The 25,411-nt window shown below is 44.7% G+C and overlaps 2 protein-coding genes across 7 annotated transcripts in view; one reads left to right on the top strand and one right to left on the bottom strand.

Moving 5' to 3' along the window:
• epb41l5 (erythrocyte membrane protein band 4.1 like 5) overlaps positions 1-12,541 on the top strand; it is a 204,997-nt gene extending 192,456 nt beyond the window's left edge. For 2 of the 3 annotated variants that reach the window (XM_072258719.1, XM_072258717.1), the window contains 3 exons: positions 2,071-2,148; positions 2,695-2,837; positions 6,783-12,541. In XM_072258719.1, the coding sequence (XP_072114820.1) occupies positions 2,071-2,148; positions 2,695-2,837; positions 6,783-6,846 (285 nt within the window). In that variant the 3' untranslated portion in view covers positions 6,847-12,541. The remainder of the gene's footprint in view (positions 1-2,070; positions 2,149-2,694; positions 2,838-6,782) is intronic. The other variant, XM_072258718.1, reaches the window with a different exon arrangement.
• Positions 1-25,411, bottom strand: part of klhdc3l (kelch domain containing 3-like) — a 182,605-nt gene that overhangs the window by 60,562 nt on the left and 96,632 nt on the right. The gene's annotated exons all lie outside the window — the stretch shown is intronic.

The following is a 25,411-nucleotide window of genomic DNA, read 5'->3' as shown; positions in this document are numbered from 1 at the left end:
GCACTGACCTCGTCACAATCTCAGGCATTGAACGTCGTCACAATCTCAGGCACTGACCTCGTCACAATCTCAGGCATTGAACGTCACAATCTCAGGCATTGAACGTCACAATCTCAGGCATTGAACGTCACAATCTCAGGCATTGAACGTCACAATCTCAGGCATTGAATGTCACCATCTCAGGCATTGACCTCGTCACAATCTCAGGCATTGACCTCGTCACAATCTCAAGCATTGAACGTCACAATCTCAGGCATTGACCTCGTCACAATCTCAGGCATTGACCTCGTCACAATCTCAGGCATTGACCTCGTCACAATCTCAGGCATTGAACGTCACAATCTCAGGCATTGAACGTCACAATCTCAGGCATTGAACGTCACAATCTCAGGCATTGAATCGTCACAATCTCAGGCATTGAACGTCACAATCTCAGGCATTGACCTCGTCACAATCTCAGGCATTGAACGTCACAATCTCAGGTATTGACCTCGTCACAATCTCAAGCATTGAACTCGTCACAATCTCAGGTTTTGAATGTCACAATCTCAGGCCTTGAACATCAGAGTCTCAGGTATTGAACGCAAGTCTACTGTTTTTAATTTCTTGTTTCTGATCTTCTCTTTTTTCAGTGATATCCAATGAAGAAATTTAGACTATCTGGAGTTACTTATTTTCTGTAGCAGATTAATGTTGAATGATGTAATATATTTACAATCTTGCCATGATTGCATGTGGCAAAAATACTACCTGGAATTCTGACGCCTCAGCCCAGTTCAGACTGTTGTTATTTGACTGGTTGGCAGCATCAAAAGAGAATTGTTCCTTATGTTTTGAAGCAGTTAGAGATATTCTAAGGTGTTATATAAACATCTATCTATGCCACTCCTAATTTTATCAACCTCCCCTCAGTCTCCACTGCTCCAGAGAAAGCAACTCAAGTTTGTCCAATTTCTCCTTTATAATACATTCCCTTTATGAATCTCAGGGTAGTATATGGTGATGTATATGTTCTTTTACATTCAATCTGCTTTGAACTTTGAACTAATCTAGGCAACATCCTGGTAAGCCTCTTCTGCAACCTCTCCAGTCTCCATATCCCTTCCTAAAATAGGGCACCAAAGTTTTAACGATGATAGAAAAAAAGATTAGATTTATTTGTCACCTCAACATCACAGCATACAGTGAAAGGTTTCATTTGTGTCAACGACCAACACAGCCCACAATGTCCTGGAGATAGCCCACAAGTGTTGTCCTGCTTGTATCTGTCTGTTTCAGTGTGTTTGTGACAAATACAGCTAATCTTTTACCATCAATTATGTAGGACAAAATATTCACTGTATCTTGGTATATTAATAAACCAATAACTTGTGTACCAGCTGAATATTGGAAGTGAAGTCAACAGATGACAGAAGTGTCTGGTGATACAGGGGAGGTGTAGAAGTGCATGTAGCTGAAAACTGAGGCTCACGGTTAACTGCTTCCTTCAGTTTAACTAGCATCTTTCCTGTTATATTTCCATTCCTCTGACACGAATCGTGCAGTTGGATCATTTGCTTCTAGACCCGTTGCTGTCACGGCTCCAGAATGTGTGTGGTACAGTAGTGTAAGGGTTAGCGTAACACTATGACTGTGCCAGTGACCCGGGTTCGATTCTTGTCACTCGATGAAAGGAGTTTGTACGTTCTCCCCAAACTGTGTGGGTTTCCTCTGGGTGCTCTGGTTTTCTCCCGCATTCCAAGGATGTACCAGTTAGTAGGTTAATAAGTCACTTGGGTGTTAGTTGAAGGCGCAGGTTGTGGGCCAGAGGGGCCTGTTACTGTGCTGTCTCTCTAAATTATTAAGACATATGCAAGTCATGGCTTGGGACAGTTTTCCCTCTCCAGCATGGTTCAGCATCTTTGGCAGCTACCACTGGGGATGAGGGGAAGCACCTTGCCTCCTCCCCTCCCAGTGTGTCAGAAATGTGACCGAGAGGCCCCTGCGTCGACCACAGTATGCTGGGGCCCAAGTTCCACTGGTTTACCCCTCCGCACTTGACCCCGAAGTTTTTTTATGTTGTGTCAGCAGGACGTTGCTGAGGACCTGGACAATCTACTCTCAGCTCTGAGTGAAAATCTGATCGACTTCACGGATCCCAGCCCGCCGGTAGGTGCATGTGGTTCTTTTTCTTCATTCATTCTGCTCTTCGGATATCGCCAGGATATGGTCATTGCCTTTGCTAAGGTCCTCCCAGCAGGAACTTCCATGTTTTGACCGGTAATAATGAAGGACTGGTGTTGCATTTCTGAGTAAGGGTCACACCTGACATTCACTGATCCCAGCTGTGCCCTCCTGGGTGGTGGAGATCCTACTTTTTGGGCAGTGTAATTGGAGTAATTTCAAGCAACTAATTGTCATGTGGACACTGCATTCTGGTGCCACAGTGCACTAGCGTTGGAGTGGGAGAATGTTTAAGATGCTGAATGGGGTGCCAACTCTGCAGGATTCCCCATGGATGATGTCAAGTCATTTGAGCACTGCGACTGGTCTCGTCCAAGTATTCATCAGAGAAGTTCTAAATGGGTTTCATCAATTGTTTTTAGATATTTCTGTCTAACCCAATTTTCGTTAAATTTCAAATTTCATGTCAATTTCTTGGAAGAAATATTGAGCTGGTTCTTGAGTTTATTTAATTTATTGTATTTAATACAGGGAGGGGTCATTGCAAATGGAGTTTTCAATCGTGAAGCCTCAGCCGCCCCGAAAGCAGTACAAGCAGTTGTTGGCTCTCCACTCTTACCCAAACCATCTTCTACTGCAGCCCCAGTTACCAAAGGCTCAACATCATCCATCAGGTAAAGCTTTGCTGGTAATCTCTGCCACTGGTGTGTTAAGCAAGAGAGAGCTGAATCACTAGAACTGTGCAGTTGCATCATTCAATGAGAACTTTAGTGCTCTGCTTGATTATTCATTGTTGAAGCTGTCAATTCCTTGTAACATCGCAGTTGTTCGCTTATACTGCTTCAGACAAATCAAAAGATTGTTTCAGTCCTTTTCTAGAGTATCTCAACTTTCTAAAATCAGAAACAGATTCATTATCACATACATACAAGTACTGTGCAAAAGTCCTAAACCTTCGCACACTGCTGTAGTAATTTTATATAGCGCACTGTACTGCTGCCACATTAAAAAACACATTTCATTTCATATGGGAGCAATGACAAACCTGGTTCTGATATGGGTCTGTATTGTGGACCAAGAGGGGAAGGAGTGGGAAGCACCAGAGAGATATTCTGTAGTGATCAATCAACCAATGGTTTGGAATCAAATGATCTAGCATGGTGTCTCAGGGCTGGGGGTGTCTGCATCCACACCACCCTCCCCCCTGCCCACCCCTGGCACTCCTCTGCCACCTGCCCCACGTCCCTCCCATGGTGCTTAGCCCTCGCCATTCCAAACATCCTTTGCTCTTGCCAGATTTACAAACTTGTTCTCCGCTCCATGTCAAGTACAGTATAGTGCAGGCATCCTAACTGCATATGGTATATATGTCCCTAAGACTTTTGCATGGTACTGTAGATGTGAATTTGTTGTTTTGTAGTAGCAATGCAGCGTAAAGACATATTACTAAAGGTTACAAACAAAAAAATAGTGCAAAGTAAGGAATAACGAGGTGGTGTTGATGGACCATTCAGAAATCTTATACAGTGGAGGGGAAGAAGTGTTTCTGAATCACTATATGTGGGTCTTTGGGCTCCTGTAGCTCCTCCGCAAGGATAGCAACAAGGAGGGCATGTCCCAGAGAATGAGGGTTTCTCGGGACCGATGCCACTTTCTTGAGGCACTGCCTCATGAAGATATCCTCAGTGGTGGGGGTGGGGGGGGGAAGGCTTTTGCATGTGATGGGGCTGGTTGAGTCCGCAGCTCTCTGCGGCCTTTTGTGATGCTGTGACTGTGAGCTTCCAGACCAAGTGGTGATGCTGACCACCCTACAGCTCTAGAAATTTGTTAGAGTCTATAGTGACATCCTGAATCTCTTCAAACTCCTGAGCTGCTGACATGCCATTTTCATGATTGCATTAATGTGTTGGGCCCAAGATACGTCCTCTCAGATGTTGACTCCCAGGAACTTGAAACCGGTGTGTGGTCTCCCAGCTTCCCCTTTCTGAAGGTCATGGTCAACTTTTGGTCTTGCTGATATTGTGTGGTCCAAATAAACTTAATATTTTTTAAGTCAAAGAAATACATTTTACACAAATTCAGGTCCAATGGAATCCCACCACAAATCACATCTTTCCCTCCCCCCCCCCACTTCCTGCTTTCCGCAGGGATCGTTCCCTACGCAACTCCCTTGTCCATTCATCTCCCCCCGGCACTTATCCTTGCAAGTGGAACAAGTGCTACACCTGCCCCTACACCTCCCTTACTACCATTCAGGGCCCCAAACAGTCCTCCCAGGTGAGGCGACACTTCACCTGTGAGTCTGTTGAGGTCATCTGCTGTAGCCGGTGCTCCCAGTGTGGCCTCCTGTATATCGGTGAGACTGACATAGATTGGGTGACCACTTCACTGAAACCCTGCGCTCTGACTGCCAGAAGAAGTGGGATCTCCCAGTGGTTACCCATTTTTATTCCACTTCCCATTCCCATTCCGACATGTCAGTCCACGGCCTCCTCTACTGTCACGATGAGGCCACACTCAGGTTGGAGGAGCAACACCTTATATTCCATCTGGGTGGCGCCCAGCCTGATGGCCTGAACAACAATTTCTCAAACTTCTGGTAATGCGCCCCTCCCTTCATTCTCCATTCCCATTTCCCTCTCTCATCTTATCTCCTTGCCTGCCCATTGCCTCTCTCAGGTGCTCCTCCCCTTCCCTTTCTTCCATGGCCTTCTGTCCTTTCCTATCAGACTCCCCCTTCTTTAGCCCTTTAGCTCTTTCACCAATCAACCTCCCAACTCTTCACGTCACCCCTCCCCCTCCCAGTTTCACCTATCATCTTGTGCTTCTTCCTCTGCTCCCCCCACCTTCTAACTCTGACTCCTCATCTTTTTTCCCAGCCCGAAACGTCGACTGTACTCTTTTTCATAGATGCTGCCAGGCCTGCTGAGTTCCTCCAGCATTTTGAGTGTGTTGCTCTGGATTCCAGCATCTGCAGACTTTCTCTTGTTTGATTCCAGCTAAAGTTATGCATTGTATTATGTAGTTTTATTGCTTCATTGGTTTTTGGCTTCAGGGTCTCAGTGTTCCTCACTTTGGTGCTGAATTTATATCAATTCCCAGAACTGTGACGCTGAGTTGAAGTTCAAGTTCATTGTCACCTCACTATACATGTATACAATCAAAGGAAACAACATTCCTCCGGCCACAATGCACCCACAAAACATATATCACGCACAGCACATAGTAAACCAAAATGTTTCCATAAATAAGGTAATAAAATATAATTCATTATGGATGTAGTGCTCAGCACAGCTAAACAGTAAACAGCTCGCAGTCGTCGTAATGAGACCTTGATGGTGGCATTAGTCTCAGTTTGAGGGGAGAAACTGTTACCCAGTCTGGCAGTCCTACTCCTGGTGTTCCTGTACCTCCTTCGTGACAATAGACAATAGGTGCAGGAGCAGGCCATTCAGCCCCTCGAGCCAGCACCACCATTCACTGTGATCATGGCTGATCATCCACAATCAGTACCCTTTTCCTGCCTTCTCCCCATATCCCTTCACTCCACTATCTTTAAGAGCTCAATCTGACTCTTTTTTGAAAGAATCCAGAGAATTGGCCTCCATTGCCTTCTGAGGTGGTAGTGGGTAGTGACGGTAGTGGGTCAGGGAGATTATTGAGGACAGGGATCCTCAACAATGCTTCAGGTCCTTCGTCTGCAACAATCCCGGTCAATGTCGTGAATTTGTATAAAGCAGCCTGGCAAGTGCAATGTCTGAGAGCGTGAGAGACAGGGATTAACGTTCTGCTGACGTGACAGCGTTGTAGTCTCAGTGTTCGTTTCATTTGACGAGGTGTGTTAAAGTGAGTTGAGGGAATGAATAGGTGTGGTTCATTATATGTTAGTTTTCTTTATGATCTGTTGAATTGAGAACCAGCTATAATTACCTGGGCAATAAGATGAGTAACAGTGAGCTAATGGAATCAGTACACAGACATTGAAGAACGGAAAGGTAATGGATGGATGGCTAGGGCCTTGGAGTCTCAGGATGTGAGTGTGAGTGTGTTAAAGAGGAAATCTGTTTTAGTCAGGGAGTTGAGGATGCTGTGGCACTGAGCTCAGATGCAGCCCTTAGATGCTGAAAGAAACAATGGAGGGCTACAATACCGTGCAATGTCGTAGAGATATATATATAGCAATTGGTTTATTGACCATTACAGAATGTCTCTCTGGTGCTTCCCACTCCCTCCCCTCTTCCTCCTCCTTTTCCCAACCATGATTCCCCTCTCCCTGCCCCCTTCCCACTCTCAGTCCACAACAGAGACCCGTATCAGAATTAGGTTTATTTTCACTCACATATGTCATGATTTTTTTTTTCTGCAGCAGTACAGTGCAATACATAAAATTACTACAGGACTGTGCAAGGTCTTGGGCACCTGCCTAGGATTTTTGCACGGAACTGTATATGGGAGGGAAGGGTTAGATTGGCCTTTGAGTATGTTTAAAAAGGTCAGCACAACATCCTGGGCAGAAGGGCCTGTACTGCTCTGTACTCTATGATCTCCTCCAGCATTTCCAAATGGCCTCATTGAGCCAGTTAAAGGCCACTGTGATGTTTATTGTTTATCTCCTGCAGCGCCTCCACGAAGGATATGGTGAGGACACCGAAGCTGAAGGGGCTGTTGACAACGGAGTTGTGAGAGGATTACCTTTCACCTGTTTTGGAAATGGACGTAGCAGCCAACAGCTTCCTGCATGCCGCGTGATGCTGCACGGGGAGTAACCTAGCAACGTTGAGATCCTCCTTTTGTACAAGATTCCAGCTCCCTTCTTCTCAACAGTAGATGGACCAGTCATTCTCCAGGTAGGGTCTTACTCTATGAGCCCTCGTCGACCTTAAAAACAGTGGACCTTAATTTCTGTGATGGAGAACGTCACTTCCGAGAAGCTGTCGATGAATTGACTACTGGAGAAGCAGATGTCCATTAAAACGGGAAGAACCGCAACCACTTGATCTCAAGAGGAACAATAGAAATTCTGTTGGAGATAAGTTTGTGTTGACTACTGATCCTGCAAAGGAGCTACTGACACTGATGGATAATCACAGGCTGCCGGCAGAGAGATGAACCTGGGGGAAGTGGAGGAGAAAAAACATCTCACAACATCTCGGCTGCAATTCTTCAACCTGCATTAATCTGTTGATATGAATCCCCACTGGGACCAGTGGAAGGCTAGATCATCACTTTGAAAACTTGAGAACAGTGAACACTTCCACATGTCAAGTTATTGGGGCACTCTACTCTCTAGATCAGAGGTTCCCAACCTTTTTTATGCCATGCCCAATAGCATTAAGCAAGGAATCCATGGACCCCAGACTGGGAACCCCTGATTTAAATATTCTGCCTCCAAGTACAGATCATCGGTATTGAACTGAAGGCTGTCATAAATGGAAAGGTGACCCCCACCACAGAATTACACTGATTCTCTTCAAGTCTCCGGCAAAGTGATTTTAATGACTCTATGCATTGATGCTGTTGGATAGGGTCCTTTTCAAAGGGCTTGAGACTTTTTTTTAAAAGAATGAAATATTTGAGAATCGCTTCTTCATCAATTCAAGTCATTTGGGGTAAATGAGTGTATGGGCCACCCTGGGAAGGTATCTGAAAGAGGCATATAGTTCCCACCTGGGATCCTTTTTGATGTCTGAAAGTGGTCAACATGGTTTGTGAAAAAGACTTTTAAAAAAAAATGCTTGCTCTGACTGCAAGGTTCAACCTGTAACATTTGTATTTTTAGGACATCTTTTGGACTAATTCCACATCCAATTTTTTTTTTAATCCCTTGTGGTCTCCATAAGCTCTGTGTTTTCCCTCTCTCCCCTTATCCCAAGCCCTACCTTTCCGAAAGTCTGTAATGTGCATTTGGTGGTGGTTTGTATCAAAACTGCAGTGACCAGTTTTAATACAAACTCTCTTGCCATGGGAAGGATTATCTCTTCACCATTTTCTGAAGGCTTGGAGTTGTTTTAACTGGAAGGGATGTCTTAATTTGTCTTGCAGGCTACTGTCCATTCTCAGCTATCCAGGAGAATGCTCCCGATTGCTTTCTCATTCATATCATTGGTATAAAGCGTTGATACTTCATTGATATCATAAATGATTAAGCTACATAAACAGGGCCTGTCAAGTCTGCACTAACCATTACTTAATGGTATTCCAATTGCTTTCTCCTCACCTTCCCACCCACTGTTCACTGGCACGCTGGGGCAATTCACAGCAGGCAATTAACCCATGAATCTGCGGTGTGGCCGAACACCAGAGCATCTGAGTGTGATTGAACGGGGATGTGTGGAGCTGGTAAACAGCTGTACTCCTAGTTGTGCTGAGCTCACTTCCTGCTCGATGGTTCCTTCACTTGGCAGCAGAAGGTAGGGGAGAGCGAGCAAATCTCAACTTGAGTTAACACAGCATGCAGTGAGTGTACAGGCCTGTTTTTCAGCCTCAAACTTATGATGTTCAGCGGGACAAAGACTACTGCTGAAAATCTTTGTCTCACTTAGATCAATTATGTCTGTCTGAATAGGCAATGGCTTAGTGCACACTTTAAGGATTCATGGAAGTACTATTTCGGCATGCAGTTCATTTGCCTGCTGTGACTGGCCTTTTATGTCTCATCCCGGAAGGCGTGAACACACTGTACTGTACTTCACCTCCCATTCTCGGGCAGGGAAGATGTCTCCATGTTAATTATCACCTTGTCTCACTGGTGCCACAGTTTTTCCTTTTTAATCATAGGGTCAGCTTCGTGCTAATTGATACATTTCTTCCCCTCCCAGTGTGTCCAGGTTCAGACTGTTGCTGAGTATTAGTGGTGGGTGATAATGGGGAGAGGATGTCTCGCTTGGCACCTCCTACTCATTGCTCATTCTAATTCCCAGGCTTGCAGTATTTCTCTGCAACCAGTGGAACACACTCACAGCGGCTGCAAGCTCTGCTGCTTCACTGTTTGTCATCAGGCATTGTACCGTAGGTATGGCTGTGCAGCTTCATCCAAATTGAATAAGAGAGCTGTGTGTTCTGCCAATATAACATTCCACCGGCAATTTGGGTTGAATTCCCATGATAGATGGCAATGGCATCAACCTCTTTTGACTAAGCTTTGTGGACCTCAATATGTTCACAGAATCAGTGAGTAACATCCATTCGACCCAACATCCATGCTAACCAAAATGCCCATCTGAGTTAGTCTCATTTGCTTGTGTACCTCTCCATACATTAATAGTTCTCCTGCCAGTTGTCCTGCACTCCTCCCTCTGCCTATAAAAACCCAATGGATGGATGTTTATTCTTCGCATTGCTATTGTGAGATGGTGATGTAAAGTGACTGGCATGTTTTCCTCCACACCCAACTCCTGACCAGCTCACAGTGCAAACCACCGAAAAGTTTGGATGACCCACTGTGCCAGTGTTCCTTTATTTCTCCTTATTCTTTATAAACAAGATTGATTATTGGAGACTTTAATCTACGCACCCAATTGTTTGCGCTGTTGAAACAAAAATCTTAACCAGCACAATTCTCTTCTTTTGTATCCTGCTGTCATGTAACGTATACATTTGTAATGTTTGACCGTTTGTTAGAGGTGCTTGAAAGTTTTGAAAGAACAGAAGTATCTCTTCCCAAATCCATGGGGTATGGAGAAGCTGATTAGATAAGACCAAAGGACCATAAGCTATAGGCGCAGAATTAGGCCATTTGGCCCATTGAGTCTGCTCCGCCATTTCATCATGGCTGATCCATTTTTTCTGCCAGCGCCAATCTCCTACCTTCTCCCCATATCCCTTCATGCCCTGACCAATCAAGAATCTATCAATCTCTGCCTTAAATTTACATAAAGACTTGGCCTCCACACTTGCCTTTGGCAGCTAATTCCACAGATTCATCACTCTCTGGCTAAAGAGATTCCTCTTCATCTCTGTTCTGAAAGGACACCCCTCTATTGTGAGACTGTGCCCTTGGGTCCTAGACTCAATCATTATAGAAAACATCCTCTCCATATCCACTCTGTCTAGGGCTTTCAATATTTGATCAGTTTCAGTGAGATTCCACATCTCCCTGCACCCCCTATTCTTCTAAACTCCAGTGAGTACAAGCCCAGAGCCAGCAAATGTTCCTCATACGTTAACTCTTTTATTCCCGGAATCATCCTTGTGAACCTCTCCAATGCCTAAAACTGCTCACATTACTCCAAGAGTGGTCTGACCAATGCCTAGTTAGCCTCTTCTCATAGTCATAAATGCTCAGTTCTGTAAGGATCCGTCCAATCTCCCTTTAGCCTGTCCGTCTACACTTGAATTTTCTCTAGCGAAAAGGAGACTTTGTGATATGTCATGCTTTTGTGAAGAACATACCAGGGTGAAGCTGTTTCTTTCCTCTCAGCAATACTCACTGGCGATATACATCTGATTCCACAGGTCCAGGAAGCATGAGGTTCAAGCCCTGAAAAATGATGCCCAAAGTACCTAAGGCAACACTTGCACTTTGTAGTACTCTTCACATCCACAGCAAATGGTTGGAAAAATGCCCCAGCCAGTTAACATCACCCTCAGACTATTCAGCTGGCTTTCCAGCCCTGAGGAAAGGCTTCGGACCAAAACATTGACTCTTTCGTTTCCCTCCATTGATGCTGCTTGACTTGCTGAGTTCCTCCAGCATTTTGGGTGTGTTGCTCACACTATTGACCCAGGTAGTGAAGGAGGGGCCTAGGTTTAATTTTCTGAGTTTATTTATTTAAATTTGTTCATGGTAGCACATGACACTGGCAAAGCATGAACTTATTTTACATCTCCAATTGACCATTGAACAGTGGAACTTGAATAGAGTACACTGTGGGGATATAATTCCACAAGACCGGGTAAGGACGAACAGTTCCCCACAACACTTCTGTAAAGCTTTATTTAGCAATTTAACCCCTAACCGTTACACTACGCCATGGTGGTTAGCAAGACACCTTTAGAGCTTAGGGCGTCAGAGTTCGGAGTTCCATATGGGCGCCAACTGCAAGGAGGATGTACATTCTCTCCATGACCACGTGGGTTTCCTCTAGATAATCCAGTTTCCTCCCACAGCCCACAGACTTAACGGTTAGTAGGCTAAGTAGTCGAAAATTCTCCTATGGTTAGGCAAGGGTTAAAATAGGTTGCCGGTGGCATGGCTTATTGGGTCAGAAGGGCCTGTTTCGTGTTTTATCTCTAAATAAAATCTGGTAGTTTCATTATCATTGATATCAGCAAATTTTAATTCCAAATTTAGCATTTCAATTTCTCTGTGATTGCGGTGGGATTTGACTTGATCTCTATATAATTTTCCAGACTCTGGTTACTAATCCACTCGTTTACCTTCCGTGCAATCATGCCACAACTTCACCCCCACTAAGACCTCAGCTGGGGTGGGTTTTACTGCAAAATTCTATGAAGGTTAAGGATAAATTTTAACGTAACACATTGTTCTGACAAGATGATAAAATGCTAAAAGTAGAAGCTGGAAGGGAATTTCAAAAGCAATTTTCTGGGGTGGGGGGAGTGGTATGAAAAATACAACAGGTGGTGGAAAGTTGAGTTAAAATTACAAAGTTTGGACAGCATCTGTGGAGAGGAAATGGAGATAATGTAATTGGCATTGTTACTGAAGAAAATGCATCACATTTTTTAAATCATTGACACAAATGGATCAGCCATGATGAAATGACTCGATGGGCCAAATGACCTAATTCTGCTCCTATGTCTTATGGTCTTATAAATGCAATGTGTCACAAAAAATGCACAACACAGAGAGAGGCTTCCCAGCCCACTGAGTGTATACCATTTGAAAACAGCACAGTAAGTTTTGTGACAAATTAACAATCTGGATTTTGGAGCACAAAAACGATGTTCCTGGTCACTGGGTTGCCAGTTGAACAATCTTACCTTCGATGCCTGCTTACATTGAATAAGTGGCCAACAAATACCCCTAAATCTGACTCATACTAGATGATCACTTTATGTGCTGGGTGGTTCTTGTATTAATACCCTTGAGATTGAAGTAGCAAATTTCTAAGAAGCACGTATACGTTTAGTAGCCAATGCACAAGGTAGGACCACTGTCTCCAGATAGGATTTGCTGTTAATTTATAGTTCTAGAACTTTATTGTTCAAGTGCAATTTTCACTAGTCCTTCAGCTGTAATTTATTTTTTGATTTTAAAATGCACGTTCTGTTTCACCTTCATGATTAGTTTTTGTATAGACAAGTACGAAGGGCACAACATTGGTAAAAGTAAATGTGATTTGTAGTTTAAATAGTCTTTTGTACATTTATACAGTGTGCTTTTTATTTTTGCTCTTACAATAAAAATGTACTTTCATCCCACTGGAAAGAAGTTCTGGCTGTTTGGTGTAGTTTTCAGTTGCAACCTCTAAACTTAGCTGCATATGGCTAATCCACCTTTCCCACCAGACTCCTGGTCAGGTCATCACTCTCAGTTGGATTCTGTTCTGATACTATCTTAGTAACAAAATTCTCACCTTTGCATTCACTTCCCTCTTCGTTCTCTCACCACCCCCCAGACCTTGCTCTTGTTTTCATTGGACAAGCCCTACAAGCAGAATTCTGGGCCCTTTCATCTCTGACTGTTATGGATCCCCAACCTTCATCGTTCCACTATTGGCAGCTGCACCTTGATCTGAAGGCTGGATCTGTCTCCCTCTCCCCTCCCCCTGGTGCTCCTGAAAACTTGCCTCACCTGGGGCAGATACCCTCCAACCCAGAGACTTGCCTCACCTGGGGCAGATACCCTCCAACCCAGGGACTTGCCACCTACCCCAATCGGGTGAGTCAGCGTCCAGTACCGGTGCAGACTTAAGCCCAGAAGCCCAACAGTAATACGTTCCGAGCTGCTGCCAACACCGTCTCTGCCGAATGTTTTCCTGGTATATTCCTCAGGGAGACAGTAGGAGACCTGTTGGGCTCTCGGGAACCGAAGTGGTGCAGGTACCGCAGCCTTGGTCAACAGACTGAGAGAAAGGTACGTGGATTTCTTTTTGTTTGATTTATGTAAGTTTTTAAGAAGTATTGAAATGAATAGTAAAATATTTTAAATGGTTATCCCTGTCATAATTCCTTTCCTCCCACAGCTGCTGCTTGACCCTGTGAGTTCCTCCTGTAGACTGTTGCAGGTTTCAGCATCTGCTGCTTCCTGTGTCCACATTTTAACTGAATAAGCTTTTCTTAAACTGTCACTGATTGTCTTAGTATTTTAATATTTTTACTGCAGGTTGTCAGGGTTGTGACCATTACAATAAAGGTTGTAAATGCAAGAGAGCACATATTAACTCTATAAAAATGGTTTAAAGTCAAGAAGCCATGCATGATAACCAATATCTAAAACATTGAACAAAATGTAGGTGAGAAGGGGTAGGTTCAAAGGGGATGTGAGGGGTGAGTTTTTTACTCAGAGAGTGGCGGATGCCTGGGGTGGCGGTACAGGCAAATACATTAGAGGCTTTTAAGAGATGTTTAGATAGGCACATGGGTATGAGGAACATGGAGGGATATGGAATGGTGTAGGTGTTAGTATTTGAGTGTTTCTGATTTGCTTTTTAGCTGGTTCGGCACAACACTGTGGGCCAAAGGGCCTGTTTCTGTGCTGTACTGTTTCATGTACTGAAAGAGAATTCTATCTAAAATCATTAAGAATATGAAAGTCAGTGGATAAATTGAGACAGTACAAATGTACTTTCAAACTACATGGCATGGTAGTGTAGCAATTAGCGCAACGCTAGAACAGCGCTGCAACCTCAGCACGGGATTTGGATCCCACCACTGTCTGTAAGGAGTCTGTATGTTCTCCCTGTGGGGTTCCTCCAGGTGCTCCGGTTTCCTCCCACGTTACAAACGGGTACGGTAAGGGTTACTGAGTTGTACGGTAAGGGTTAGTGAGTTGTGGGTAGGACATGTTGGTGCCAGAAACGCAGCAAAGGTGATGTATTTCACCGTGTGTTTCGATGTACATGTGACAAATAAAGTTACTCTTTAAAAAAAAGGAAGCAGCCCCCTGGCAATTGAGAATGATTTCCTCTGGTTTGTGGGTCCAAAATAGAAAGATAGCGAGCTATAGAGATTTTGAAAATGAAGCATCGATTTGGTGAAACACTGGTATTGGTTTTTGGTTTATTACTGTCACATGTAGTAAGACACAGTGAGAAGGTTGTCTGGTGTACTGTACATGGAGATCTAATCAATACACAGTGCATTGTGGCAGAATGAGGCAAAACAGTAACAACGTAGAATAAAGTAAAAACTACCAACAGATTGCAGTGCAGGTAAATGATAAAAGTATGAGGTCATAACAAGGTAGATTGTGGGGTCAAGGGTCCTTTTTATCATACACGAGGTCCAGTCAAGAATCTGGTAACAGTGGGATGGAAGCTGTCCTTGACCCTGGTGGTACACATTTTCCGGGTTTTGTGTCTTCTGCCCGATGGGAGAGGGGTGAAGAGAGAATGTCCAGGGTGGGTGGGGTCTCTGATCATGCTGGCTGCTTTACTGAGGCAGCGAGAGGTATAGACAGAGTCCGCAAGGGGGAGGCTGGTCCCCCTGTGACGTGCAGAGCTGCGTCCACAACTCTCTGCGGTTTCCTGTGGTCACGTACAGAGCCGTTGCCCCATCAATCCATTTTGCATCCAGACGGCATACTGTCCATGGTGCATCGATTGAAAACTGGTAATGGTCAATGGAGACCTGCTGAATTTCTTTAGGCTGAGGAAGAAGAGGCGCCAGTGAGCTTTCTTGGATGTTACATCAATGTGTCTGGATCAGTTCAGGCTGTTGGTGATGTTCACACCTAGGAACTTCGAAGCTGCCAACCTCAACATCACTGATGTAGACTGGAACATGTGCACCACCTCCTTTCTGAAGTCAATGTCTAGCTCTTGTTGACGTTGAGGGAAAGATTGTTGTCATGACAACATATCACGTATCTCTTTCCTGTACTCCAACTTGCTGTTATCTGAGATGCAGCCCTCTATGGTGATATCATCTGCAAACTTGTAGGTGGAGTTATGGCCGATTTATACTTGTGTGTCAAATGTATGCTGTAGGTACAGCGCAGCCGTGAACCCTACGCTGTAGCCTAATGTGCACCTCTCCCAAAATGTAACTACGCGTCGCGGCATCGCAGACCATGACAACTGTGATTGGTCTGCTTAGTAGCATTGCATTTCCTCCTACGCTGCAATAGCTTCCCACTGGGCGACTGAAGGGCAGGGAAGGAACTCTGGCTGCAATGCTTTCCATAAAGCTGTACAGACCTCCGAAATTATGGAGGACCTTGTGCTTGACGCCAGTTTGTAGCTAGCTGCCACAGCCTGTGGACTTCCACCTGAAGCTAAAACTCGAATGGTGATTGCCAGTCTCTGAGTATACTGTGCGTACACTGATGTGAAATAAATGGTTGCAGACGATGAACCACATCATCAAATCTACCTGCCGACATCTGAAAATATTTGAAATGCATTTCCTTGTCCATGTCTCTCAGTGGCCGGACAAGCACAGAAAATTCACCCTCCTTCAGTTTCAGTCACCATTGTTTGAAGTTTGAGTTTCTTCGTGTTGAGTTTCAACACGAAGAAACTCAACACAGTGGCATAGAAACCCCACCACCAACTAGCGTTGGCAGTGAATTGCAGAGAGAAGCAGACACACCAACGCACAGGTATAAATGCTCACAACGGCGTAGCGCACTTGCGTAAGCTGCAGCGTAAGCTAGTATGCACAAGTATAAATCAGCCTTTAGAGTGGAATCTAGCCATGAAATCCCGAGTGTACAGGGAGTAGAGTAGTGGACAGAAGACACAGCGTCAGTGCTGAGAATAATCGTGGAGTATTGCTGCCTATTGTTACTGATTGAGGTCTGTTGGTCAGGATGTCAGGGATCCTGTTGCAGAGGGAGGCAGTAACTCCCAAGGTCCAGAGTTTGCTTGTAATAATGGTAATAAAGACAGGGCTGTAGTCAATAAACAGTGGGTCTGATGTAGGTGTCTTTGCGGTCCAGATGCTATGGAGATGAGCGTAGGGACAGGGAAGTGGAATCCACCATAGATCTATTCCGGCAGTAAGCAAATTGCAATGGGTTGAGGTTATCTGGAAAGTTGGAGGTGATGTGTGTTATGGTCAGGATCTCCATAAAACCATAAGACATAGGTGCAGAATTAGGCCATTCAGCCCATCAAGTCTGCTCTGCCATTCCATCCTGGCTGATTTATTATCCCTCTCAATCCCCTTCTCCTGCCTTATCCCAGTAACCTTTGATGCCCTGATTAATCAAGAACCTATTAACCTCTGGTTTAGATTTACTGAATGACATGGCCTGCGCAGCTATCTGTGACAAAGAATTCCATGGATTCACCACCCTCTGGCTAAAGAAATTGTTCCTCATCTCTGTTCTAAGTGGATGTCCCTGAATTCTGAGGCTGTGCCCTCTGCTCCTAGGTTCTCCCACTACAGGAAGCATCCTCTCCACATCCATTCTATCTAGGCCTTTCAATATTCGGTAGGTTTCAACGCAATCTCCCTCATTCTTCTAAACTGCAACGAGTACAGACCCAGAGCCATCAAATGCTCTTCATGTCTTAACCCTTTCATTACTGGGATCGTTCTCGTGAACCTCCTCGACCATCTCCAAATCCAGCGCATCTTTTCTTAGATAAGGGGCCCAGAACTGCTCACCATATTCCAAGTGTAGTCTGACCAATGCCTTAAAAACCCACAGCATTACATCCTTGGTTTTGTGTTCTAGTCCTCTCAAATGAATGCTAACATTGCATTTGCCTTCCTTGCCATCAACTCAACCTGTAAGTTAACCTTTAGGGAATCCTGCATAAGGACTCCCAGGTCCCCTTGCACCGCTGATTTTGAATTTTCACCCCATTTAGTCTACGCCTTTATTCCTTCTGCCAAGCTGCATGACAGTGCACTTCCTTACGTTATATTCCACCTTGTCCATTCTCCCAATCTGTCCAAGTCCTTCTGCAGACAGACACCATGTTTCCTCAAGACTGCCTGTCCCTCCACCTATCTTAGTATCGTTCACAAACTTGGCCACAAAGCCATCAATTCCATCATCAAATCATTGACATAACATGAACAGAAACAGTCCCAACACTGACCCCAGTGTAGCACCACCAATCACTGGCAGCAAACCCGAAAAGACCCTTTTTATTCCCCGTCTTTGCCTCCTGCCATTCAGCCAATCTTCTATCCAGCTAGCACCTTTCCTGTAATACCATGTGATCTTGTTAAGCAGCCTCATGTGCGGCACTTTGTCAAAGGCCTCTTGAAACATCCAATCAACATCTTTGTCCGTCTGGCCTGTTATTACCTCAAAGATTTGTCAGGTGAGGTTTCCCCTTCAGAATACCATGCTGACCCGGGCTTATTTTGTCATGTGCCTCCAAATACCATAAAACCTCATCATTAATAACAGACTCCAACATCTTTTCAAACACTGAACTCAACCTAACATTTCTTCTGCCTCCCTCCCTTCTTAAAGAGTGGAGTGACATTTGCAATTTTCTGGTCCTCCAGAACCATCTGGAGTCTAGTGATTCTTGAAAGATCATTATGGATGCCTCCAGAATCTCTTCAGCCAACTCTTTCAGAACCTCGGGATGTAGTCCATCTGGTCCCGGTGACTTATCTACCTTCACACTTTTCAGCTTCCAAAGCACCTCCTTAGTAATAGCAATGACACTAGGATTTCTGGCACTTTGCTAGTGCCTTCCACCGTGAAGACTTAACTTTGTCTGCCATTTCTTTGCCCTCCCCCCCCCCCCCACACACACACACACAACTACCTCTCCAGATATCCGATATCGGTCCGATATCCATTCTCTTCTGTCTTTTACTCTTTATACATTTTTCAAAAAACTTTTTGTATCCTCTTTTATATTATTGCCCAGATACTTAATCTTTTCTCTTTTTATGGCTTTCTTAGTTGCCTTGTGTTAGTTTTTAAAAGCTTCCCAATCATTTACCTACCCACTAATCTTTGCTATACTGTATTATATGCCCTCTCTTTGCTTTTATGCTGTCTTTGACTTCCCTTGCTCACCACTGTTGGCTCATCCTCCCTGTAGATTGCTACTTTGTCTTTGGGATTTATGTTTGCTGCACATTCCAGATTTCCCTATGAGTCTGCCTCTGTGACTCAGAAGGGAAGGGGGGAGAAGAGGCATGCTGTGGTGATAAGGAATTCGTTAGTTGGGGCACAGACAGGAGGTTCTGTGGGGGAGAACAGAATTCCTGGATGGTATGTTAGCTCCCAGGTGCCAATGTCCAGGACATCTAGAATCGAGTCCTTGGCCTTCTAAAGCGGGAGGATGAACAGCCAGAGGTCGTGGTCCCTGCAGGTACCAATGACATGGGTAGGACAAGTGGTGAGGTCCTGTATAGGGAGTTAGATGCTAAGTTAAAGAGCAGGACATCCAGGGTTGTGATCTCAGGATTGTTAACCGTGCCACATGCTAGTGAGACCAGGACTAGGAAGATTATACAGTTTAATATGTGGCTAATGATTTGGTGTAGGAGGGAGGGCATAAGATGGGCTCTCTTCCAGGGAAGGTGGGACCTTTACAGAAGAAATACCCAAAATGGAGGGGGATCGATATTCTCGTGGGGAAGTTTGTTAACGCTGCACGGTGAGTTTAAACTAGAGTTCTAGGGGTATGGGGACCAGAGTGCCAAAACAGTTGGGAGGTTGGGAGGTAGATGTTGGTAGGGCCTCAGACAAACTCAAGAATCGAAAGGTTGAGCACGGTGCAATCAGTATCCTCAGCCATGTGTATTTCAATGTAAAAAGTATCACAGGAAAGGCGGATGAGCTCAGGGCATGGATTAATGCCTGCAATTATGTCGCTGTATCCTTTAGTGTGTCTCCTGGTGGTTGCAGGAGGGGCAAGACTGGCAGCTCAATATTCCGGGGTTCTGTTGTTTTAGACATGACAGAGCAGAAGGGATTAAAGTAGCAGGGTTGTCGTTACTAGTCAGGGAAATGTCACGGCAGTGCTCTGTCACGACAGACTGGAGAACTCAACTAGTGGGGTGTTAGGAGTAGAACTGAGAAATAAGAAAGGTATGACTACGTCAGTGGGGCTGTGTGACAGACTGCCCAACAGTCCGAGGGATTTAGAGGAACAAATTTTAAAGAGATCACATTCTGTTGCAAGAAACATAAAGTTGTTATAGTGGGTGATTTTAACTTTCCACATATTAACTGGGACTCCCATGTTGTAAAAGGACCAGATGGGATTGAGTTTGTCAAATGTGTTCAGGAAAGTTTCTTTCATCTGTGCGTAGAAGTCCCAACAAGAGATTGTGCGATACTGGATCTGCTGTTGGGGATAGGGCAGGTGACAGAAGTTTGTGTTGGAGAACACTTTGCATCCAATGATCACAGTGCCATTAGTTTCGAAGTAAATATGGAAAGAGATAGGTCTCGTCTGCAGGTTGTGATTCTGAATTCGAGAAAGGCCATTTCTGATGTTATCAGAAATATGTCGAGGCCCTAGTTAAATGAAAAAAGGAGGTACATAGCGGGTATAGGCAAGTAGGAACAAATGAGGTGCATGTGGAGTATAAGAAATGAAAGAGAACACAAGAAAAAAATGAGGAGGGCTAAAAGAAGGCATGAAATTAATCTAGCAGACTGGGTGAAGGAGAATCCTAAGGGATTTTATAGATATGTTAAGAGCAAAAGGATTGCAAGGGACAAAATTGGTCCTATGGAAGACCAGAATGGTAATCCATGTGTGGAGCCAAATCAAGTTGGGGAAGAGTGGGGAAGAGAAGGGGAATAAGAAGAAAGATGAACAATGATAGAGAGAAGGGGAAATGTGAGAAAGAGAGAGGGCAAGGTGGGGAATGAGGGTGGACTATTTTTATCAACATACAATGTGAAGTCAGCTGCTTCTGCCCTTTTGAGCCACATCACCCAGCAGACCCTTAATTTAATCCTAGCCTAATGAAGGGACAATTTATAATGACCAATTAACCTCCCAAGCGGTATGCCTGTGGACTGTGCGAGGAAACCGGAGCACCCAGAGGAAACCCAGCCACGTGGTCACGGGGAGAGTGTACAAACTGCTTACAGGCAGCGTTGGGAATTGAACCTGGGTTGCTAGTACTGTGAAGCGCTGTGCTAATAAGTACGCTACACTGCTGGGATGTGAAGTGAAAGTGGAGGAATGAAGAGATAGTGAGTAATGAGAGAGAAAAGAGAAGGAAGGAATCAAAGAGGAGAAATGGACTGAAAGAGGGGAAATGAAATGAAAGTGATAGAGAAGGGAAAAAAGAAGTTCTCATCTTCACATGTGAACAATTGGTGCTGAAGGATTAATCCCCATGGCACCCTACAATTCACAGCTTTTCACTCCAGAAATGAGCCAGTTAGTCCCCTCCTGTTTTTGCTCCTTTCACAGTCATACATAGATCAGAGGCAATCTTTCATGTTCAGTTTGTTACAAAATCAGAGTTATCCCCCCTTGTTCAATCCCTTCCGACCTATGTTCGTGACACTTCTCATGCTCTGAAACTTTTCGATGATTTTAAGTTCCCTGGCCCCCACTGCTTTATTTTCACCATGGATGTCCAGTCCTTATATACTTCCATCCACCATCAGGAAGGCCTCAAACCTCTCCGCTTCTTTTTGGATTCCAGACCTAATCAGTTCCCCTCTACCACCACTCTGCTCTGTCTAGCGGAATTAGTCCTTACTCTTAATACTTTCTCCTTTGGCTCCTCCCACTTCCTCCAAACTGAAGGTGTAGCCATGGGCACTCGTATGGGTCCTAGCTATGCCTGCCTTCTTGTTGGGTTTGTGGAACAATCTATGTTCCGAACCTATTCTGGTATCTGTCCCCCACTTTTCCTTCGCTACATCGACGACTGCATTGGCGCTGCTTCCTGCACGCATGCAGAACTCGTTGACTTCATTAACCTCGCCTCCAACTTTCACCCTGCCCTCAAGTTTACCTGGTCCATTTCCGACACCTCCCTCCCCTTTCTAGATCTTTCTGTCTCTGTCTCTGTCTCTGGAGACAGCTTATCCACTGATGTCTACTATTAGCCTACTGACTCTCACAGCTATCTGGACTATTCCTCTTCTCACCCTGTCTCTTGCAAAAATGCCATCCCCTTCTCGCAATTCCTCCGTCTCCACCGCATCTGCTCTCAGGATGAGGCTTTTCATTCCAGGATGAGGGAGATGTCCTTTTTTAAAGAAAGGGGCTTCCCTTCCTCCACCATCAACTCTGCTCTCAAACGCATCTCCCCCATTTCACGTACATCTGCTCTCACCCCATCCTCCTGCCACCCCACTAGGAATAGGGTTCCCCTGGTCCTCACCTACCACCCCACCGGCATCCGGGTCCAACATATTGTTCTCCATAACTTCCGCCGCCTCCAACAGGATCCCACCACTAAGCACATCTTTCCCTCCTCCCCCCCCCCCCGCTTTCCACAGGGATCGCTCCCTACGCGACTCCCTTGTCCATTCGTCCCCCCCATCCCTCCCCACTGATCTCCCTCCTGGCACTTATCCTTGTACGTGGAACAAGTGCTACACATGCCCTTACACTTCCTCCCTTACCACCATTCAGGGCCCCAGACAGTCCTTCCAGGTGAGGCAACACTTCACCTGTGAGTCAGCTGGGGTGATATACTGCGTCTGGTGCTCCCGATGTGGCCTTCTATATATTGGCGAGACCTGACGCAGACTGGGAGACTGCTTTGCTGAACACCTATGCTCTGTCCGCCAGAGAAAGCAGGATCTCCCAGTGGCCACACATTTTAATTCCACATCCCATTCCCATTCTGACATGTCTATCCATGGCCTCCTCTACTGTAAAGATGAAGCCACACTCAGGTTGGAGGAACAAGACCTTATATTCCGTCTGGGTAGCCTCCAACCTGATGGCATGAACATTGACTTCTCAAACTTACGCTAATGCCCCACCTCCCCCTTGTACCCCATCCGTTATTTATTTATATACACACATTCTTTCTCTCTCTCCTTTTTCTCCCTCTGTCCCTCTGACTATACCCCTTGCCTATCCTCTGGGTCACCCCCCCCCCCCCGCTTGTCTTTCTCCCTGGACCTCCTGTCCCATGATCCTCTCATGTCCCTTTTGCCAATCACCTGTCCAGCTCTTGGCTCCATCCCTCCCCCTCCTGTCTTCGCCTATCATTTCGGATCTCCCCCTCCCCCTCCCTCTCCAACTTTCAAATCTCTTACTAGCTCTTCCTTCAGTTAGTTCTGATGAAGGGTTTCGGCCCGAAACGTCGACTGTACCTCTTCCTAGAGATGCTGCCTGGCCTGCTGCGTTCACCAGCAACTTTGGTGTGTGTTTCCTTATTTAAATTGTTTGTGATTATGACCAGTGGTTTTTAAAATTAATTTACATCCATGGATACATCATAACCATTTGGGTTTTTGATGTTACCAGCACTTCACCTTCTTCTTACACCCACCGTCACCCCCACTGGCAGCAGCTCACTGTGGTCCACTGTCCTGGGTGATAGAAGCTGATCAGCCCTGTGCCTTCAGCTTTCACCACACGATTTCATGGGTCGTTTGGGCAAACGTCCTTCCCCTCCCAGGGGTGAAGTCTTTGAAGCTGCTGTTGGTGTTTCTGTCACTCTGGTTTTTTCCAGGATGGAGTTGCTAGCCTCATGCCCAACCCTCCTTTCACAGCCAGGCTTGGGACCCTCCAAAGTGGAGTTAGCACTTAATGTGTTAAACAAAACTCACAGTTATTCTCTCAGTTGTGTCTACCCAATTAAGAAATCATTTGATGAATCTGCAAGACTAATCTTTCTCGTACACTTACAAAGATATATGTCAAATATTCTGATAATCAAGGATTATCAAGAACCAAAATTACTTACCACTGCCATTGATATTTCATCTGCAGTGTAATATGTTATAGGTGGTCAATTTCTTTATAAAAATTGAAAGTGATGTGCAATGTGCTTCAAAAGTTGAAGATATTTTTCCTCATAATTAAAATTCAGTTAGAACATACAACAGTACATGTAGTACAGGCCCTTTGGTCCACAATGATGTGCTGACCCTTTAATCTAGTCTAACATCAATCAAACACTCCCCCCGCCCCACATGGCCCTCCATTTTTCTTTCATCTACATGTCTATCTCAAGAGTCCCTTAAACGTTCCTATTGTATCTGCCTTTACCACCTCCCAAGCAGCATTTCCATGCACCTTCCGATCTCTGTAAAAAAAAAAATAAACCTACCTTTGACGTCCTCCCTCTAATTTTCTCCAAACACCTTAAAGTTATGCCCCTTGTGTTAGCTATTTCTACCCTGGGAAAACCTCTGGCTATCCACTCAATCTATCATCTTGTACACCTCTATCAAAACACCTCTCATCCTCCTTCGCTCAAGAAGATCTCACTCAACTTATCCTCGTAAAACATGTTCTCTAATCCTGGTAAATCTCCTCTGCACCCTCGCCCAAGCTCTCACATTCTTCCCAAAGTGAATTGTTAAAGAAGGTGATTCTTTCAAGTACTCTCGCAATGCTCCATGTTAATGCTTTTCTGCCCTTTGTCACCAGTCAGCTTTGAATACAAAGAAACCACGCGATTATCCAAGATGCTGAAGAAAATTGCCCATGCAGAGGTACAGTTTACTGTACCTGATGCACTTTGTACAGTCTCCACATTAGCCTCCATCCTACCAAATTACAGGTAAGCCTCGAGTAGGAAAGTATAGTGGTTTCTAATTAATTGAGACACTTCGGGATCAGAACATCTTGGCCCATTAAACAACTACACCAATTAGTCAAAGTTTCATAGAAATAGTTAAAAAATAAAGTATAAAAATGTACGACAATGATTTGGACTCTGGAATTAATGGATTTGTGGCTAAGTTTGCCAATGATATAAAGATAGGTGGAGGAGCAGTTAGTGTTGAGGAAACACAGAGCCTGCAGAGAGACTTAGATAGTTTAGGAGAATGGGCAAAGTGGCAAATGAAATACAATGTTGGAAAGCGTATGGTCATGCACTTTGGTGGAAGAAATAAACGGGCAGACTATTATTTAGATGGGGAGAGAATTCAAAATGCAGAGATGCAAAGTGACTTGGGAGTCCTTGTGCTGGATACCCTAAAGGTTAACCTCCAGGCTGAGTCGGTGGTGAAGAGGGCAAATGCAATGTTGGCATTATCTTCTAGAGGTATAGGATATAAGAGCAGGGATGTGATGTTGAGGCTCTATAAGGCACTTGTAAGACCACACTTGGAGTACTGTGTGCAGTTTTGTGCTCCTTATTTTAGAAAGGATATACTGACATTGGAGAGGATTCAGAGGAGATTCATGAGAATGATTCCAGGAATGAAAGGGTTATTGTGTGAGGAACGTCTGGCAGCTCTTGGGCTGTATTCCCTGGAGTTCAGGAGAATGAGGGGGAACTCATAGAAACATTCTGAATGTTTCTTTTCCTGAACAGATTAGATATGGTAAAGTTATTTCCCATGGTAGGGGAGTCTAGGACAAAAGGGCATGACTTCAGGATTGAAGGACATCCATTTAGAAAAGAGATGCGCAGAAATTACTTTAGTCAGAGGGTGGTAAATCTGTGGAATTTGTTGCCATGAGTGGCTGCGGAGGCCAAGTTATTGGGTGCATTTAAGGCAGAGGTAGATAGGTTCTTGATTTGCCAGGGCATCAAAGGGTATGGGGAGGAGGCAGGGGAGTGGGGATGACTGGAAGAATTGGATCAGCCCATGATTGAATGGCGGAGCAGATTCGATGGGCTGAATGGCCTACATCTGGCTCCTATTATCTTATGGACATGTTCTCAAAAAAAAGACAAACTACCATTTAAAATTACAAACGTTTGTACATATTTAAAAGAAATATAGAACAAATTAGGACACTATCAATACTACTACAGTACTATAAAACTATTAGTTCCTAATAGTTATCGATGGAGGAATTCATCCAGTGTACATTGCCGTGTTCTTTTGATTAACTGTAAGTGAACAGAATCAGCACAGACACCTAGTGAAGATAAAGGACGGTTTTCATAAAATGCCTTCAACATTTGCAACCTCCAAATCCTCATTTTCATTGTAACATTCAAGGTGATTGTTGATACCTTCAAATTCTTCATAGTTGAAGTAGTGAAATTGTTTCACTTTCATTTTCCGACT

This window comes from Mobula birostris, chromosome 5, assembly GCF_030028105.1.
Source record: "Mobula birostris isolate sMobBir1 chromosome 5, sMobBir1.hap1, whole genome shotgun sequence".
Lineage (NCBI taxonomy): Eukaryota > Metazoa > Chordata > Chondrichthyes > Myliobatiformes > Myliobatidae > Mobula > Mobula birostris.
The sequence above is the reverse complement of the archived record's forward strand: the minus strand, read 5'-3'. Positions and strand labels throughout refer to the sequence as shown.